Source organism: Hypanus sabinus, chromosome 12, assembly GCF_030144855.1.
Source record: "Hypanus sabinus isolate sHypSab1 chromosome 12, sHypSab1.hap1, whole genome shotgun sequence".
Taxonomy (NCBI): Eukaryota; Metazoa; Chordata; class Chondrichthyes; order Myliobatiformes; family Dasyatidae; genus Hypanus; species Hypanus sabinus.
Window position 1 is genome coordinate 63,687,341 of NC_082717.1, and position 21,424 is coordinate 63,708,764.

The following is a 21,424-nucleotide window of genomic DNA, read 5'->3' on the forward strand; positions in this document are numbered from 1 at the left end:
GATTTTTTTTTCCAAGTTGGGGTAAATTTCTCAGCATTGGTTATCAGTGCCTTCTTTCCCTTCCTTCCCACTCCTTTAGGCAGTTCACTGCATGGCTGAAAAGGAGGCCTCTCGGTCAGGCTGGCTATTGAGCAGAGAAGCTGCCAGGCAAAAACAAAAGGATGTGTTGGAGTTAAACTGCAGTGTGTGCAGGTACACATGGACTCCTGTTGTCATGGGAGGTAGCCCTGTTTGCCAGCCCCTTGTAGTTGTCTCCTTTCATGTCTTGGCCTACATTACTATTACTGGAGAAGTGACAAAGGAGTTATTATGTTAGGAAGAGAAATTGGTGCTGTAGTATTTTTTAATGATTCACATTCATTAAATCATTTTTGTAAAAGGACAGCACAGAAGCAAGCTCCTTGGCCCATCTATTCTGTGCCGAGTCATTTAAATGTTCTAGTACCAAACTTGTTAAACGTTGAAGTCAAGCTCACATGTCCCACTTGCACTGGTAGTTAATTCCACACTCTCATGACCCTCTGACTGAAGAAGTTGCCCTTCACATTCCCTTAAACCTTTGCTTTTCATCCTTAACTCATGACTTCCAGTTGTTGCCCCAAACAACCTCAGTGGAAAAAGCCAGCTTGCATTTACCCTATCTATACCCTTCATAACTTTGTATACCTCTATCCCTTGGAACATAGAAGATTGAGGGGAGATTTGATAAAGTCCTTACCTATTCAATCTTTCCTTATAACTCAGGTCCTTCAGTCCCAGCAACATCCTTGTAAATTTTCTCTTTTAAACTTGTTTACATCTTTCCTGAAGGTAGGTGACTAAAATTGCACACAACACTCCAAATTAGGGCTCACCACTATCTTCTACAATTTCAACATAACATCCCATCTCCTGCACTTAATACATTGATTCATGAAGGTCAAAGCATTCTTTATGACAGTATCCAACTGTGCCGCCACTTTCAATGAATTAATTACCTGTATTCCCAGATCCCTTTGTTCTACCACATTCCTCAGTGCCCTACCATTACTGTGTAAGACTATACTGCTTGGTCCTCCCAAAGTGCAGCACCTCACACTTGTCTGCATTAAATTCCATCTAGCATTTTTCAGCCCATTTTTCCAGCTGGTCCAGATCGCACTGCAAGCTCTAGTCTTCCTTGCTGTCTACTACACCCCCAATCTTGCTGCCATCTGCAAATTACTGATCCAGTTAACCACATTATCATCTAGATCATTAATATAGATGGCAAACAACAATGGACCCAGCAGTGATCCCTGTGACACTCCGCTAGTCAAAGGCCTCCAGTCAGAGAGGCAACCACCTACTTCCACTCTCTGGCTTCTCCCATAAAGCCAAACTCTCATTTAATTTTCTACCTCATCTTGAATGCAAAGTGACTGAACATTCCGGACCAACCTCCCAGGTGGGGCATTGTCAAACACCTTGCTGAAGTCCATGTGCTTGCATATGGTGTCACCAAGCAGACATCAAGGGCCAGTCGACAGATGATATTGCTGAGCTGAGGGTTTTGTCTGTATACATACATGCATATTTTGTGTTGTATTTTTACTGGTGTTCTATATGGGTTTGTGGACTTCTATACATCAAGCCACAGTGTTGTGGGGGTGGGGAGGAAGTGGGCTCCGGTACTCTTATAAAGTGATTGTGATCTTGTGTGCGCTTACTGAATGTAACTCTTGGTAATGTGTCTTTGCACCTTGTCTCCATAGTAATGCTGTCTTGTTTGGCTGTATTCATGTATGGTTAAATGACAATTAAACTTGAATTGAAAGCCATGCTGACTATCCTTAGTCAATCCATGTCTATCCAAGTACTTGTCTATCTGGTCTCTTCCAATAACTCGCCCACTACTGATGTCCGACTCACCGGCCTGTAATTTCCTGGTTTATGTTTAGAGCCTTTCTTAAACAGCAGAACAACATTGGCTATCTCCAATTCCTCTGGTAGCTCACAGATATTCAGGTATCTCTGCATAGACCACTGCAATTTCTGTACTTGCCTCCCTCAGGGTTCAAGGGAACACCTTGTCATTATTCTATCCAGAGATCAGAGATTCTCTGTGATACTTAGAGTAAATATAGAGATTGCTCATCTCCTAAATGTGTAAAACTGCTTGAAACATCTGATAAATGTGAGGAGAGATGTGGTTTGATGATTATTTAACCTGTACATCAGCTGATAATCTGGGGACATTGGATCAGTCATCATTGAGATTAATACCAATGATGGCATTGAGATTCATCTTCAGCCACCTTTACAGATTTAGATTTTAACACTTATACAGGACAGGGCATGAATTTTATATGTACACTTTGGTTGATAAGATAAAATTAATGCTTTATTTCACGAAAGATGGTGCTAGTTATTTGTAATACTTCTTAGCATGCTGAGTTACTCTTCTACAAAATGGTACATGTAGCATATTGGAATAATAGCTAAACTACAAAAGAAATTTTAATGATATGCTGGAGTATTGATATGTCCATGTCATTTGTAATATTATTTCATTTTGCTCAATTTTAAAACCCTCTTCACGCTTCAAACATAGGCCTGTGTTAGCTGTCTTTGAAGTGAATATTGAGGAAGTGGATATTCTTGCACGTGAACAAATACTCCAAGAAATTACATCTTCACAGGGACCATCCGATGCGACTGTGGTGGTGTGCCTTAAGGCACCAACCAAGGAACCAAAAGAGGAATTTCCAGATGACATCAGGAATGAAATAGTTTCTTACTTTCAGAATTATGGCACTGTTATTGTGTTGGTGAGGTAAGCGTTATCTATCAACAAGAAATGGGTATTGAAATGATATTGATTGGCTCGTTCTCGGACTCTCACTTATTGAAGTAAAGGCTGGAGCTTTTTTTCCTAGAGTGCAGGAGGCTGAGGGCTGACCTTAGAGAGGAATACAAACTCTACAGAAGTATTTAGAGGAGGTGAAAAGTCATGATCTTTTTTCCCAGGATAGGGGAGTCAAAAGGGAATAGATTTAAGATAGATAGGAATCATTTAATGGGGAACCTGAGGAGGAAACCTTTTCAAAGCAAATGGTGCTGGATACATGGAACTAGTTGCCAGAGGAAGTACAGTAATTGGTGTGGGTACAATTACAAGGCTTAACAGATTTGGACAGGTACATGGATAGGAAAAGTTGAGGGGATATGGGTCATATGCAGGTAAGTGTCACGAAATCGGCATGGATGAGTTGGGCTAAATGGCATTTTCTATGTTGTGTTGCTTTATGACTCTGAAGATAGATATTGGGGGAACACCAAACAGGATGATTGCTAAGTCTTTGGAAATAGCAACTTTTTTTTAATTGCATATCACAATGAAATATAAATAATGTCTGTAATGTTAAGTCAGCCAATTCACTTTGTTAATGCCTTTCTCACAAATTCCTGTTAAGTTCAATTTGCTACCAGACGTTAGAGCTGCAAGTCCTGTTTTCTGCTTTCACTACTGTAATTGCAGCTGTGATTAAACTAAACCTAGCTCCAGGAAACTGAAATAAATTGCTGTAGATGATTAATGTGAATCACTTTACTGATCTTGATTTTTTGCCTCAGACACTTGTGTGATTAACTTTCTCTTAGATGTGATCGTGGACAGATGCTAGTGACTTTTCAGGATAGTCGCATGGCTTTGAAGGTTTTGGAGCTGGATGGAAAAAAGGTGAATTTACTTCTGTTGTAGCACAGTCACCATTGTGTGTTGATTTAAGACGCATTCTCAATGGCAGTTGTGAACCTGCTGAGTCTGAGCAGAGAAGGACGATGGGGATGAAGTCAGAACTTGTGATTGAATGTATTGGAAGAAAGATCTGTGTTTGTGTATGTCTGAGAGCGATCTTGTGGTCCTACTGATAACTGTTCCACTTTAACTCTGACTTGTATTCATTCACTGGGTTTATCTCCTTCTCAGCTTAGTTGCAGCCTATTGCCCTGCCTACACCCTCACTTACTGGTGTGTTCGCAGCCTCTTTCCAGCCATATTGATCATTTTTCCCTTTATCCCATTGCCTTGATTGTCCCATCACTCCTGAACATCCCTGCTAATATTTTACTGCAAGCACACAACTCCTCTCTAGCCACACTAATTATCTCTTTGCCATCATAATCTGAATCCATGTATCATCGTTCATGATATATGTCTTGTCCTCACCACCACCACCATGTGTTGATAAATCTGTACAAGGCCCGCAGTATGGTATATATGTCAATATTTAACAAAGCCTGGAAGTCTTGGTCCAGAAGTAAAGGCTTAGACCAGGGGTAGCCAACCTTTTACATTCCATGCATCAATTTTTTCACGCACGAGTTCTATATTAACATATTTTTACAAGAATTGAATGGCATTACAGGAGTTGTGTGGCGCATCTGCACTTGTGAGTGAAAAAATTGACGCATGGAATGTGAGAGGTTGGCCACCCCTTGTTTAGACAGTTTTGTGTTAATGTAGGTCACGTCCAGGCAAAAGTAAAATAGTGTTTGACCAAAAACATGATGATTGGGAAAACTACACCTCCAGTAACATTACATCTCAGGAGGCCCAAGACAGGATGTTACTGGGAGAAGGTAGCAAGGTATCAGTCAGCAGAATGAGGTATGTGCAGAGATGAGAGGGTGTTCTTGCAGGGCAGAGGAGAGCTAGATTTATTCCATACCCTCAAAACAGAGGCCCCTGGGAGAAGGAGAAAATCACTCTAGATCATATAGATCAGATGATTTGGCTAAAAGGCCTCCTGTGCATTATATATGGAAAAGGGTGAATTCCAATGTAATTTTTGTTTGTGAAGATTGAATTCAAATTAAAGAAATTGCTTCCCTTCGAATTGAATGAAAGATAATTTTGTGACTGTGAGTGATGATGTTGAGAAGTTGTCATGTTCAACAGTGCTATTGGTAAGCTGGAATTCCCAGCTTTCTGAAAATACACAGCCATAACTTTGAATCATTACAGCAACCACAAAATCATGTTTTAATACCTTGCAGGTTAATGGCAGAGTGATGAGTGTTAGACCTCGAACCAGGAACTGGCTGCATAATCTACATGAAGAACTTAACAGAAACAGAAACAGTATTGCTCCTTTGTCTCCAACTGCAAATTCGTGCTTGCTTGAAGAAAGTTTTGATTTCAGCAGTCTGGATTATGACACTGAAGGTAACATGGCGGCATGGATTTTCTGTAATATTTCTAACACACTGTTACAGAAAATTCAAAGTTGATGGATGTTGACCCTACATCTTGTCCATGCAGTGATTCATTTGTTAGCTTCTGTTGATTTGGGATCATGTTCCCTGATCTGTGATACATAAATTTAATATGACCAGTAAGAGCCTTTACTGTAAACTCCTATGCTCTATTACTGTATCTAATTCAAGTTGATTGGGTTAGTTTTCTATGTCTTTTCTATTTGTTAGCAAGATGTTGTTGACAAATGGCCCATCATTAATGTCAATGACATTTCCCCACCTCAGTTTTCTTTGTTGACAATTTGTTTTCCATGGATTAACACCTTCTTTTGAGTAACAAATGCAAATATGTAAATTATTCTTAGTGAAGAATGAAGATGTATTATTATTTTGTTCACAGGTTTTATAGGATTTAACAGTCCACCCTTGTTAGCTGCATCTTCAAATCATAATTGTCAACCCATAGAATGTGATGTTTTAATGGATATATTATTCTTTTCCTCTGTCTATCAAAACTTAGTCCGTTTGGATGCTTGTGTGTTTTACCTTTTGAATCTCGTCCATCACGGAATGAGATCCTGGTTCTCTTCTAACTCAGCTCCTCATCAATGTTCCCTCTATTGTTATAACCATTGCTCAGAGAAAATTTTTATTTTATTTATTAAGATACAGTGTAGAATATGCCCTTCGAACCATGCCATCCAGCATCCTCCAATATAACATTAACCTTAGCACAAGACAATTTACAATGACCAATTAGCCTACCAGCTAGTACAACTTTGGACTGTGGGAGAAAACTGGAGCACCTGAGGGAAACCCACAGAGTCATACAAACATACAAACTCCTTACCAACTGCAGGGGGAATTGAACCCAGCTGGCTGGTACTGTAAAGCGTTGAGCTAACCACTTTGCTTTCAGGCCCTTAAGCGGTTTGTAAGAGGTGGAAGCTAATGGACGTTGCGCAGTAAGGGTAATTGTTGCTCTGTCTTCTGGATGTAGCAACTTGTCTGTGCTGAAGTGACAAATGTATTTCTTGATCTCCAGTCCTGATCTCTTGCCTGCTCACTGATTCACTTTCTGTCCCCTCCACAATTGATGGGGGTCATTCTCTCTGTTCCTGGCTACCAGATACAGCCCCCGTCTTTCTGCCTGGGTGCAGATCACTCTAAAAAGGTTTGAGACCTGCTGTTACCCGATAGGATCTTCTTCATCCAACCTCTTGAGTTTGTTGGTTGTTTTTGCTTATCCCACACCTTTTCCATCACTGTATTGAACCTAGGAAATAAATTTCTTATCTAAACTAATGCCATTCTTAAAGTTTTTAAGGGTGAATGGATTATTATTGACGTGAAGCCATTGATGTTTGTGGAAAAAATGGCAACATTTACTAAAAATTCATGTCTGAGAAAGTATGAAACTGACATATGATCAGACAAGGCAGTACAAAACTATTGTACTGGAACATTTTACATGGGATCTGGTGTGTTCTACCCAATCACTGAGAAACATCTCTACATTGATCGGAACAGTGACATACTCGTGGTAGCTAATATGTGGGAGAGAGGAAACTCTTCGGTGGTTAACGGTTTCTCCTTCCATAGATGCTGCACAATCTGCCTGGTATCTCAATATTTTGATTTCAGCTTGTTATAGTAAAACAGTGGAAACTAGTGCATAGGGGAGTAAAATGAGCAAATTACCCAACTTTATCAGAAGTGAATGGAAAAGAAACTTGGGCATCTGATTTCCTTCTGATGAGCGCTAGGATTATGCTGACTGTTGAATCTGAAAGAATATGTGTATTAAGTTGTATTAAACTGTTTATACAACTGTTTGCTAACATAAGCCAAAGATATGTCATTTCTGGTGCACAGGAGATATAGATGAAGACTTGGATGAAACTGTTCCTCAGCAATTGCTGACAGGTCTGAACATGAACCACAAAACTGTACCAGAAGGATTTTCTGAAACTGGTGCTGAATTCTACTTGTCAAACAGACCACCTCATTCTGAAAAAGCTGAAGTGGATGGTATGTAACCACCTAAAGATAATGAATATGCATGCTGTGCTGTTACGTCCAGAAAGCTCAGTATCTTTGATATTTTATGATATTGTAGATGATGAAGAATCTACCACAATAAATCAGGAACTGGTACCTGGTGAATTCCGACCACGAACAGCAAGCAGATCAATATCCGTACCTGACAGACCTCAGCCTCCACAACGACCTCCTCCTCCAAGTAAGAGCTGTTGCAGTTCAACAGCAACCATCAGCATCCGTTTTATTGATCCTGTATTTATCATTACATTAATTCTCTATTTTCCAGCTGTGCTAAGTTTGAAGAAATCTGCATCTGATATCTTGCATCCACGTGAAGAAAGTTGTTTTCAAGCCAGTCCCTTCAGTGCAGTGCAGAATCTTCCAACAACTGGTCAGCAGTCTGTAAGTAATAGAATTGAAATTCATAGACTGACAAGCTCTGGGAGGTCACCTGACCCAACAAACACATGTAGCGTCTTTGAAAAAGCTGTTCAATTTGTTTAGTCTTCTGATCTCTACTCAGTGTGAGTATATTCTGTTTTGTTGCACAGTCCAGATCATATGGCACCCACAAGGCAAATGGTGTCATCCTCTCCGTTTGAATGAGCGCTTCCATGTAGATGTCTTGAAAATGTTGTAACTGAACATTTCAGGATGAAGACACTACCTCAGAACTGTGAAGGAGAGAAGTTTGTGAAGCTGCAGGGAGGACAGGGATATCTCTGATAAATTGTAAATAAGGTTATCTCATCAATATTTTCAGTGAAAGATTGTGAATGAAGAGAGAAGTTGGAAGTGGTAACATGTTTTTGTAGATCATTTGAGAAATGTCTTTTCTTGAAATTTCTTCTCCATCCCTATTTGAATTGTGCAATTAATTAGTGAGCTGTGGTTTCAGACTAAATTGTAAAATGTTCACAGAGGCAGCTTTTCCTTGCTTCCCACATAATGAAAGTAGTTGCTGTAGGAATGACTGGGAGGAATATGTTCAGTTGAACAGTGTGTTGGTATCAGGATCTAAGCTTAAAGGTACAATATACCCCTTTGAAGTTGTCCTATCAATTATGAAGACTGTGGTTGATTACCATAGTGCTGAATGGACTATATTGCCTCTCGAAGGAAGGGGTGGGCACATCCAAGCCAATTTCAGGTCATGTGTCAACATGTAAATTTGGAAAATGGAAGGAGTTTAAGATAGTAAAGATGGTCTTGTGCTTAGGAAAGAAATGCCTCGAGAAGTCCTTTTGGGGAAAGAAGTTATGAAGAGAACAGATATCTGCAGGTATGATCAGAAAATTGGAATTTGCTAAAGGTTTGGAATGTGTTAGAGATGGAAATGGGCGAGGGGTTGGTACTGAATGTGAATCTGGCAGAGATAGTCATCGGTGGAGTTGGACATTTGGAGGCTGATTACTGGAAAAGAATGAGGTTGGTAACAAATTGCAGGTTTTGTAAAGATCAGCAATGTGTCTACTTGATGTTCACTCAGTCAGACTGAACTTGTGCTGAAGTGAATGTGAGAGCTGACAAACGTTAAAGATTGATCTTATAACAGGTGTAAGAGTGAGGTCATCTGCTTTCAGTGGGTCTCCATGTACACTCCTATGCCATGCTGTTGATAAATGTGTGTCAAATTATTTTTCCATGCAGTGCTCACAAAATTTTTTAAAATGCTTTTTGAGGAGAGAAATGCAGCTCAGTCAGATATTGTTAAAAGTAATATTTCCAAAGTTTGCTTAAAAATGGAGAAATACATAGTTGCTGATAACTTCTCAGGATTGATCTAATAGTTTGATTTGTCACTGGGAGTGAAATGAAGTTTCAGTGCGGTACCTATGAAAAATGAACTTTCTAAGAAAACCCAGAAGCAAGTAGTTGTTGGGAGTTATGAAAACAATCACTAGTAATAATGTCACAAGAATAAAAATAATGATGACACAAGAAAGCAGACAAGGTTGATGTACAATAGACTAGCATGATGGTGAATCTGAGGAAATTAGATGTGTTGAAGTCAAAATCTCAAAGAAACTATAAGTAATCATTTGTAGTTTGACATGTTCTGAAGATTATTGGGTTGTCACAGAGTATATGGACCTGTTTCTGTGCTGTAGTGTTCTACGACTGAAGGATTACTCTACACAAAAATTAACTGCTCTATTTTCACGTGAGATTAAATGTAACTTAACAGTTATCACAAAGAACTGGAATAAGCAAACCCTACAATGTGAAGCAAATCAAAACAACATCTACAGAGGAAGCAGAACAGGCAATAAAGCAGTTAATGGAGCTGAAATCTGGTGAGTTTGGTTAAATTTGTATGTACGTAAACAGCAAAGACGCATTCCATTTCAGAAGTGGTATTTCTGAAAGTCTACTTTAAACCTTTCCCTCCAACTCCAGGTCACTTGCCAACCTCTTCGCTTTCAAAACCACTTGCATCAAATCAACAACGTGCTCCAAGTCCAGTCACTGAACAGTGGAAAGGTCAACTGGTGAGTTACTTTCTGCACCATGCCTTTTTATGCTTTAAAGGGAATCATACAGTTTTTGGAAATGCTATTGTTAAAATATGCTACATGTATCACCAGAAAAAACTCTAAATATCATTGCTCACAGTATCATGTACCTGCCTCTCGATGTAACTTCCTCTGTTCATAAAAATGCTCCATTAAGACAATTATGTCCAACTACAAGTTTGTAGTGTGAATTTCACTGCACGTAAATTTCCACTTCTGAAAGTCAGCAACTCACTACCTCATTCAAATTCAACAACAAACATTGAAACATCAATGCCACCTCAAACAGATTATGACACTAAAGAAGGGTCCAGGCCCATTGAGGTAAGAGAGCAAAAACATTAATTCTTTTGCAAAGTACCACCATGTAGTTCTGCTGTTTCAGCAAGCTTGAAGGAAGTGATGTGAAGCTCAGAGTCAATCTATCCAAACACCTATTTCTGAGCAATTTATGTTACAAATTCTTCATCAGTGCTAAGACCCAAGGTAGGTTCCACTCCAGGGAACTGCAGTTACAATCTCACTCTTCACCGTTATTCACTTCAATACCAGCTCTTGATCCCACCCCCTCAAGTGCAACAAAAAAATACAATTATTGAAACCATATTCCGAACATTAGGGGCAGCATGGTGGTGTAGTGGTTATCACAACACTTTATAGTACATGCAACTTGGATTCAATTCCTACCACTGCCTGTAACCGTGTGGGTATCCTCTGGGTGCTCCAGTTTCCTCTCTCAGTCCAAGGTTGTACCAGTTGGTAGGTTAATTGTGCACTGTAAATTGTCCCGTGATAAGATTAGGGTTAAATTGGGAGTCATTGGGTGGCTCGAAGGGGCTATTCCGTACAATATCTCAATAATAAATGAGCCTCTAGAAATGCACAGACCCAGCTGAATCTCTTTCCTATCCAATGTGTCTCCACTCTATCACAGACAAGTCATTTGAATTGCCATTATTATTTTTATCCAATAACAACCTCACCGCCAACTAAATTTCTCATTTACAGCTGCAGCAACATAAAATGTTGCACCTTCAAGACTGATCTAGTATGATATACATTTGTATTGTATTTAATTTCTTTTTCATAAATCTTTTCCACAGGCTGCAAACAGTAAGGAAGGTAACAGGGGTACACTGACTTCAAAGTCTGGCCAAGTGGAACAATCATCATCGCCTTCCTTAAAATCTTCAGGAGTGATCAAACAGATATCTGCTCGGTCAAAATGCAATCCCAAACAAGAGAAGCCATGTATAACTGACATAACTTCACATGAACTCAGTAATAGCCAAGGCACAAACTCAGAAGATGCAACCACTGCACCAGTTGCTCCTCCACGCCGAAAGAAGAATACACCTCCTGATCTTCAAGATGATCACAGTGTCCTCATAAAATCAATGAACAGTAATACCACTCACACTCTCCACCCTGTCTGTAGGTCAGGTCCTCCTAGAGTGTGCAACACCCATCCCTCACTGAGCAATCGCTGTAAGCTTCTGCAGAACACAAACCCTTCAGATTCCAACTGGTTGACAGACAACTCTAATCTTCTAGCCCAATCCAAAAATAAAAACGAACTTCAAACAAAACAAACCCCATTCAACAAATTTATAAATGATACTGAAAGGAAAGCACATCCTGTTACAGCTTTTCAAAAAGGACACAAAGACTCATGTATTACCTCAGACAAGAATTATGTTTCTTCAAACAATTTATAGCAGTCAATGACTAAAGAACCAACAAGACAACCACAGCTTCAGTCCTTTTAAAGACAATTTAATTCCATGTCACCTTTATGAAAGCATTTTCTGATCAAGTTTCTTACAAAGAATATATTGACCAGATACATAGATGTACAGACTGAAGGAACAATATAATCATAACATATTTTCACAAGAAAACTGAGAATATTTCTTTCATTAGTTTATTCTTTATTCTGTATATAGTTGCCAGAGCATTCCTTTATATAATACTATTTATTCAAAGAGTTTACTAAGTAGTTAGACAAATGCTAAAGTGACACAAGATCAATTCATACCAGCCTACAATTTGAAAAACATTCACCTGGGAGTGATTTTCTCACACCACAGGGTACCACTGCACTAATGCTCCTTTAGGAACTCTACACAATAACAAACTTGAAAAAATGACAACTTTCATTTAGAATCACACCTCACAACAGCAACTTTACTCACTTTTCCTCTTAATCCTTGACCGAATTGAACACAATTATCTTTCACTTGAAGAATAACATATCTAAATGAGTTAACCTCTACAAATCACTTCAGTCAAACCTTGGATTCACTCACTACTTTTTGACAATACACACCCCACACCATCAACTACACTGGGGGAATGCCTTCTGAAAAATGACTCAGCAACATGCTCTGAAAGTCTATCCTGTTAATGCTTTTTTAATCTTCAATGTTTCAATGAGGAGATTTCACAATGAGCATCAACTTACCTTCCTTCGGTGATAAGACAGCTGATATATCATGTCAATCAAGCTACAAGAATTTGTACAAATGCTTTCAAACTATACTCCTTAAAGTAGAATTAAAAACAATAGATAAGGTGCATTCACCCCAATTCTGCACACCAGTAAAGAATATTTTCCTAACTTCTAAACTCCATCCTCTTAGCAATACGCTCCTTAATTCCATTCCCCTTCTAATTATTTGTTTTAATCACACGTTTCCATATCTACATTACCTGCACCCTCCATATATCAAAACACATTTTAAAAAAGTACAACTTTGGTTTGTACCAAACTACAATATCTCAATTCACAACCTTCCCAGCTTCCACATTCTCACCATCTCACCTTACTGGTTTCTCCATACACCCATTGTAATCCATCCTCGTATCACAAATACAAGCCCATTCTCTGTGTGCTTCGAAGTATATATGCATTATACAACCTTGAGATTTGTCTCCTAACAGACATCCACAAAACAAAGAAAACCCAAAACAAACCCCATTTATATGAGAAAATACAATACCAAATGTGCAGAGAATAAAAAATTTCTTCATGCCTGTAAGAAAATAAAATAGCCCCTGGTAAAGACCGCCGAACACCCAATGTGCAATGAAAAAAAAATCATACAAACAGTACTGCAAGCAAATTTGTTTCTGAACTGAAGTTTGCAAGGGAATTACGTAGTTCAGCCCAGAGCCAAATAAACTTAGTGGAGGAGTGATCTTAATCGGCCTGTACCTTGCCTCGGGCCTCGACACGCTGACCTTTTCAATCTGGCCTGGCACTTAACTCTCCGTCCGAACTACAGGTTCTGCAGCTTGGATACGCAGGACTTTACTGCTTTGATTAGGCCTGCAAATCTCCGTCCACAGATCTCGGTCAGTTGCGTCTGGCGCCTGGACCCCGCGGTTTTGATTCATCCTGTGACCGACCTTCATCGCTCTTCCACACTCTTGGCAATGGGCCCGCCACCTCACCTTGCCTTGGTTCTGCTACTTTGAATTGCCTCCAAGTCCAAAGGGAAGTTGCAGACTATTACTTGCAATGATCTTTTGCCAGAAAAAGTGTGGTTTACCAAGTACTTGGTTTGCTACCCTTGTTTCTACTAGCCAGAAGTCACAGAGGTTCACCAGCATCATCTTAACTGGATGTGCTTCCTGCATCCTTGACAAAGATCATTGCTGCCTTGTACCTCAGTGCTAACCTCATCTCACTTCTCTCAGCCTTCAATATTTTAAGCAACCAGTCCTCTGAAGGAGATATTCCCCACCTTAAATAACTTTGAGTCATCACTTGCCCAACTCCTCGATTTGAAACTGTGACCCTGAGTCCAGATAGCACACTAGGATGAACATCAATCATGTTAACTCTGAATTACAGATTCTCGGTCTTCTGATATCAAGAAAGCTGCAATCCTCTGATTTAACCTTTTCTCATGCCAAATATGCCACTCCCTCTATCAAGCATGTCAAGTATATTCTTCCTTCCAGATGGGGAAACGGGTCTGTTGTACATAATGTTCAAAGTACAGGGTAACCAGGAACATGGAGCAAAATATCTCTGCTCTTCTGCATTAATACCTCACTAACAATTCAGAATATGTCCCACATAGAAATGTGCTGATAGAATCAATGCAAAATGGAGTCAACACAACATTACATAATTCAAAACTGGCCTCTGCAGTGTTACACCATAAACCCTGTAGGATACGACAAGTTGATTGACTACTCTCTCACCCACACTGTGCCATAAGAAAATCATTTGTGATCCAAAATAACTGGCCTCACAATCCTTCAAAGCTCGGAGTCAACCCTTCCATCTCCCAAAATATAAATTTGAAGACCTTCAATAACAAGCACCTCCAGCTTAAGTAGTTCCTTAAACAGAATCAGTGATCCACTCATGCTCCCACAGAGAACACTACTGAGACTCGGTTTCCACTCAGCACCTTCCGTTTGTGCAATTATCACCACCCCAACACAACATGGGTAAACCCCAAACAGCATCTTACAACACTGTGACAGAAAAGCAGTGAATTGGCCCACCTTGCTCATTCAGGCATTCCATAACAACTAACAAGTTCTCTATCAAAATGCAAACATCTTAATTCTGAGTCACAAGGAATCAAACTTGATAACCACATCACCTTCAATTTTACTCATGTCTATTAATGGCATCATTGGTAAATACTTACTGTTGGTCCATGCATGCAACAAGCCACAACTCCTATTCCACCAGTGAGATTGCTTCAAGAGACACCTGCTTGAAATCCATGCAATTGTCATTTGACAAACTCAACTTTCCCAACCATAAGTAGATATTTCCCATGCTTTCTAAAAGGTTATTCACCAAATTCTCATTGGTTACAGCTTACTCCATCTTATCATCAGCCTGGAGTATTTACAGTTTTGTCATTCTTAACATGCTGAAGCACATTTGCAGCAATGAATAAAAAAATACAATTTCAAGATAAAATAAGCAACAAATGCAAGCTGAGCAAACTCAGTAAGTCATGTGGCATGTGTACAAAAATCAACAGTCAACATTTCAGGTAAACACCTTTTATCTGTACTGGAAAATGGAGAAGCAGCAGCCAGGATGAATTAGTGATGGATTGCTTGCCCTCACCTTTATACTGACTACTTCCACGTTATCTTTCAGTCCAGATGAAAAGTTTCAACCAGAAATGTCAACTGACCATTTCCTTCAACTTACACAATTTCTATCCTTAACTTAAGCAAGGATAGATTGCAGCCATATATTTCAAATAACACTGTGACTCATATCCTCTTTATCTCTATATTCTAATTTTATCATTGTCTGTCTTTATTACAATGTTATCATCTGCTTTTTTGATTTCAAAGTACCAAATTTAGCTCATCAACCATATCCTCTACCATAAGATTTTTTTTAAATCTATGATAACCTGTATCACAAGCACATTGTGTTGGTTTTGATATTAACTGATCATCATATCTACATGTGCTTTTTACTCCCCTGCTCTTCCTCTTCACATGAAAATGACATAAAAACATCAATTACAGTAAATTAGAAGTTTGTAGCACTTCTCTGATCTCCCTGGATTATTTACTGACAAGAAGCAATAGGTTAAAGGGACCATCCAACTTGATCCCTCCCACCACTCCCATGTTCTCTTCACCATCTACTTTAAATGGTGATTGGGTCTTCCTTCAAACTATTTTCTCATTGATTATTTAATGAAGTGCCAATTATAAAAATCACTATTTAAGATAAACTAATCCTGATATGCCACAAAAAAAGCAGCTTACAAATACAAAAACAGAAAATTGAAGGTGTTAGCATGAACTTTCCACTGGAAGAAATCACTTTACATCACACGAAAACAACTCTTCAACATAACAAAATTGATCAACTAGCAGAATGGATATTAACGGTTGACATCCTTGTTAATTCAGGTCAGACAGTTTTCACACACCAATATTCCAGGTCAAATTTAGACTAAAACAGCCCTTTTAGCCCACCATATCCATGCCAATATGCAAGCGACCCCATCTATACTCCTCCCACTTGCTCAAAACTCTACAGTCATTGACAATTTAAGCTTTCTTCAGGATATGTTTTAAACGTTGAGTGTCTCTGCCTCCCACATTCAATACCCTCCAGATTCCAGCCACACTCACACTGAAAACAATTTTCCTAAAGTCCCCATCATACCACACCCCCTTAAATGCATTCCCTCCACTTTTAGATACTTCTGTTAAGTTGAAAACTTTTGCACCAGCGTACCTATTCCCCATATAAATGGTACATTCTCATCTGCATATTTCATTTCTTTATTATAACTATAAGATATAGGAGCAGAATTAGGCCATTTGGCACATCGAGTACTCTACCATTTCGTCGTGGCTGATCCATTTTCCCTCTCAGCCCCAATCTCCTGCCTTCTCCCTGTATTCCTTCCTGCCCAGACTGATCAAGAATCTATCAACATCAGCTTCAATTATACCCAATGACGGGCTTCACAGCCACCTGTGCAATGAATTCCACAGATTTACCACTCTCTGGCTAAAGAAGTTCCTCCTCATCTCCATTCAAAAAGGAAGCTCCTCTATTCTGAGGCTGTGGCGTTAGACCCCACCAAGCTCCCCCACCATATGAAACATCCTCTCCACATCTCCCTTACTGAGGTCTTTCAACATTCAATAGGTTTCAATGACCTCACCCCTAATTCTTCTGAATTCCAGTGAGTACAGATCTATCAAACGCTCTCATATGACAAGCCTTTCAATCATTTTTATGAACCTACTTTGAACCTTCTCCACTATCAGCACATCCTTATGTATCTGAAGGAACTTTTGGTATCCCCTTTAATATTACTAGATGGCATCCGTTAGTCTTGCAAGACCATGGATCTGCACCTGGAAAGTCTTGCTTCAGTCTCTCTAGGGTGCAGGCCTGGACGAGGTTATATGAAAGACCGGTAGCTGTCCCAGCAGCGAGTCTCCCCTTGCCACGCCACGAATCGCAAGGGGCAAGGGCTGATACAGTTTAATATTAATATTATTGGCTAGCTTACCTTCATATTCTATCTTTTCCATCTTAATGACAGTTTTAGTTGCCTTCTGTTGATTTTTGAAAGCTTCCCAATCCTCTAACTTTCCACAAAGTTTTGCTGTATTTTATGCCCTCTCTTTGGCTTTATGTTGGCTTTGACTTCTCTTGTTAGCCACAGTTGTGTCATCTTGCCTTTAGAACACTTCTTCCTGTTTGGGATATATATATATATCCAGCATCTTCTGAATTGCTTCCAGAAACTCCAGTCATTGTTGCTCTGCTGTCATCCCTGCCAGTGTTCCTTTCCAGTCAATTTTGGCCAACTCCTCTCTCATGCCTCTGTAATTCCTTTAACTCTAATGCACTACTGATACATCTGACTTTAGCTTCTCCTTCTCCAATTGCAGATTGAATTCTATCATAATATAATAATTCTATCGCTTAACTCTTTAAGTTCTCTAATTAATTGCAGTTCATTGCACAGCTCAGAATCCACAATTGCCAATCCTACAGTAGGTTCAACCACAAGCTGCTCTAAAAAGCTATCTTTGTAGACATTCTAGAAACTCCCTCTGATATGCAGATCACTAATTTAGGTACTAAGGACCCAACACATCACTTTGCTTTCTGCAGACCACTCTCCACAAATCAGTAATATTCTAAATTACTAACATACAGCCTTGCACAGGCCTGCACCCTGGAGACACTGAAGCAAGACTTTCCAGGCACAGATCCATGGTCTCACGAGACTAACGGATGCCATCCAGATATATTAAAGGGGATACCAAAAGTTCCTTCATATACATAAAGGATGTGCTTATAGCAGAGAGGGTTCAATTACTAACATCACAGGTATCACTACATTTCTAACTAAGCTGTTGTACACATAATTGATATTGAAAGTGAACTATTTCATTCTTATTTTACATTTTTATGATTACAAAGTCTGTGAACCTGATATTCCTGATCTATCTGCACATTGAAATCTCCATCACCATTGTAACATTGCCATTTTGGCATGCATTTTCTATCTCCTGTTGTAATTTGTGGACTACATTCTGTTAAGTCATTAATATGCCATGTTATAAATTATGTTAATATGCCATGTCAGAAACTTTGTTCATCTTTTAAATGTTTTTCCTTACTTCAATGTTCAGATGTTCTAAACAAGCAATATTAATATTCTGACTCAAATTTGTATGTTCACAGTTCATTAGCTCTATCAGTGAGTGCAGCAAGATCAGAATATTTTCATCCAAACAAGATTACTGTTTTAGATAGTAGAGTTGTTAAAAGTTATTAATATTTCAGTCCAGATACAGTTTATTAACTATAATACTACACGTTATTAACAATACAAGCCTGACAAACTGCACACCTAAGATTAATCTTCTGGTTAATGCACTGTATACATTCAACAATAAACCATGACCAGTACTGCATGCACATGAAATGAATAATCAAAATAGACTTATTTTGAGCACATCATACTAATTTTGATGTAAAATATCTTATTTGCTACCTCAGAAAACACCAACAGCATTCTCATGCATATGCTGTTGAAGTTTGTTGGATGAAGTATAACAACTCATTGATATTCCAGAGTGCACATTCTATTTCTATCTCAGTACAGATAGTATATGCATATGTTATTAATATTCTGGACCAGGCACTCTAACAATATTTTGCTAATATTCCAGTCTAGACCTTGTATGCAATTGTTCTGAATAATATAGCTGAATCACACAGACTGGGATACTGACATTCAAAATTGGACCTCAGGTAAAAATTTAATTGGATGATGCATTGTTAGCAACACCCAAAATTTCCACTTCATTCACTGTAAAGATAGCACATGCAACTTTCATTAAAACAACAATCTAGAAAACAGGTGATGGTCTTTCAACATTCTAGCTCACTCTTGTATGAGTCTTTGTGTTTTTACACCAAATACTTCCTGTCCATGTCTGATATTGTAGATGAAATTAATATTTCACTGCAGTAACACAGTCCATCTATTTTATTCATGTGCCATTGATACTCATTAATATTTGTAAACAACTGTTAGCTAATTTCATAAATATCTCACATCAGAAATTCTATTCAGTTTTTATCCTAGGTCAAACACTACGTGTCTTTACCACTTTCAGGAGTAAAGACGTGTTTCAGGTTAGTAATATCCTATACCATATTTTGCATTCACATGTTACTCATTTTTCATTTCAAATCTATACACATGTACCACTAACATTTCACTCCAGGCATTGTCTGCAATATGTTCTAAGTAGGGTTAAAATACATGTGTTATTTATATAACAAACTACACATGGCATGCAAATGTCATTAAAATTATATCTCAGACTCTGCACACATGTGTTATCAACATTTTTGGGCAAATTGAGAATACACGGCATTGAATATTCAAGATCACACAGAATGCATATGGTATTAATATTTCTATATCAAACACTGTGTAGGCATCTCATGATTCAAATTTAGAGAATTTGTACATGTTTCAATAATAAAACCATTCATTAATACTCTGCTTCATACTCGTTATGCATGTGACATTAATATTCCAAGGTAAACAGTGCATATTTCATAATGAAACAATTGTGTACAGGAACAACGTTATACTACTGGATGCACACCATATGCAGAACACTAATTCAGGTACTAAGAATCCAACACATCACTTTGCTTTCTGCAGGCCACTCTCCGCAAATCAGTAATATTCTAAATTACTAACATCACAGGTATCACTACATTTCTAACTAAGATATTGTATACATAATTAATATTGTAAGTGAACTATTTCATGCTTATTTTACATTTTTCTGATTACAAAATTTATAGTTACAATTTACAAAAAGACTAATAACTTCACTATTATAATGAAGGCATTGGATTTTCCAGCCTGAATGTTTCACATCTGACTTTAATATTTCAATGTACAATCTATACATTACATATCCAGGTAAAATACCCTATTATCTGAAAAAAATTCACTGTTTTCATATATATTTGAATCCTAAATAAGACACTGGATGCATATACAATATATGTAAAACATTTAAACTTACTATATAATACTGAATTTCCACATCATAATTTGGGGTCCAGAAGTTTATTTATATCATTGTTCAGTGCTAGTGGTATATATTTGCTGACTCTTTTATTTGCAGTGTGGAAAATGCATTGTTTCAGGGTTCCATACCTGTTAGTGTCAGGTGTCCCTGCAGTAAGCTACTAAAACTATGCATTCCCAATGCCAATTTAACTCAATTTGTGACAGTGTAGCCAACACACCATTAATCATGACAAGAGCAGGAAAAATGCTCCTCAATCTGTGTAACAGATTCTTAATGGTTTCTACATTTATCTATAATTACCAACAGGGTCAAGAACTGTACATCGTGAGTGCATCTGCAATGGGAATCCTTGCACTAGAATTGATGCAGTAGGTTTTTGTCTGTGTCATAATAAGGAAAACATCAAATCAGGCAAACAGAAAAGCAAGACAATGAATGGGCCAGAACACTCCCAACTGAAAAAAAATTCACAGGTCGGAAGTCCTGGTTTAAGACCAATATGTCCACAGGTTTAACCTTTCCTAAGTAACGGTCACCAAGTGAAAACAGTTCGGCTTGCATTACTATGACACTGACAGCCACAATCATTTTTGCTTCTGTGAGGTCCTATTAGCTGCAACACACATGTATTGATTCAGATTTATTAATCACATATACATGTGTCGTTTGTGTTAACAACCATCCCAGATTAAGGAATGTGCTGGGTGCAGTCTGCAAGTGCCACCGTGACATTCCACAGCCAACATCACATGTCCACAATGTCCAGCTGCATATCACAAGAAACAGTAGTGACAAACCCCTTTCCTCCATCCCACCAACTCACACACACCCAGGCCTCCAACCCCAGGACAGGCTGCATCTGGACTTCCAACGTACAACTCCTGGCCTGGACTTGCAGACACTGGGCCTCCAACTTCTGAACATGCTGACCTGCGGAATTCAGCTTCTGAAATCACCCACTTCGATCTTCAACCTTTGGTACCAACCCAAGGACTTACTGTCCAGGACCTTCGCTGGGGGTCAAACTTTGGACTCACTGACCCAGGGGGAGGTGACTAGCCACTTTAGGGGTCACCAGCACTTGCAATGGGGCCTGACAACCCAATATCTGGTTCTTCATTTATTGCCCTGGCCTCCAACTCCCCTTAAACCTGTCTCTACATCCTAATCTGGAACATTGAACATATCAGGAACAGGCCCTTCAGCCCACAATGTTATGCAGAACCAAATAAAGTAGTAATCAAATAGTCAACTAAACTAGTCCTTTATTCCTACACAATGTCCATATCCTTCCATATTTATCACATTCATGTGTCTACAGTATCTAAACATCTCCTCAAAGTCCCGAAAATATCTGCCTCTGCCTCCACCACAGGCAGCAACTTCCAGACATCCACCACTCTATGTAAAATAAAACTTGCCCCTCACACTTACTTTGAAGTTACCTCCCCCCCCATCTTAAATACATGCCCCCTGCTATTAGACATTTCAACCCTGTGGAAAAGATACTGGCCTCTCTATCTATGCCTCTCAACATC

The 21,424-nt window shown here is 38.8% G+C and overlaps 1 protein-coding gene across 1 annotated transcript in view; it reads left to right on the forward strand.

The window, feature by feature from the left end:
- Nucleotides 1-17,897, forward strand: part of LOC132402944 (synaptojanin-2-like) — a 122,186-nt gene extending 104,289 nt beyond the window's left edge. The window contains exons 19-27 of the mRNA XM_059986082.1: nt 2,573-2,794; nt 3,622-3,700; nt 5,020-5,188; nt 7,096-7,251; nt 7,340-7,462; nt 7,550-7,665; nt 9,452-9,560; nt 9,664-9,755; nt 10,883-17,897. Coding sequence (XP_059842065.1) covers nt 2,573-2,794; nt 3,622-3,700; nt 5,020-5,188; nt 7,096-7,251; nt 7,340-7,462; nt 7,550-7,665; nt 9,452-9,560; nt 9,664-9,755; nt 10,883-11,497 — 1,681 coding nt within the window. The 3' untranslated portion in view covers nt 11,498-17,897. The remainder of the gene's footprint in view (nt 1-2,572; nt 2,795-3,621; nt 3,701-5,019; nt 5,189-7,095; nt 7,252-7,339; nt 7,463-7,549; nt 7,666-9,451; nt 9,561-9,663; nt 9,756-10,882) is intronic.
- Nucleotides 17,898-21,424: the final 3,527 nt, after the last annotated feature.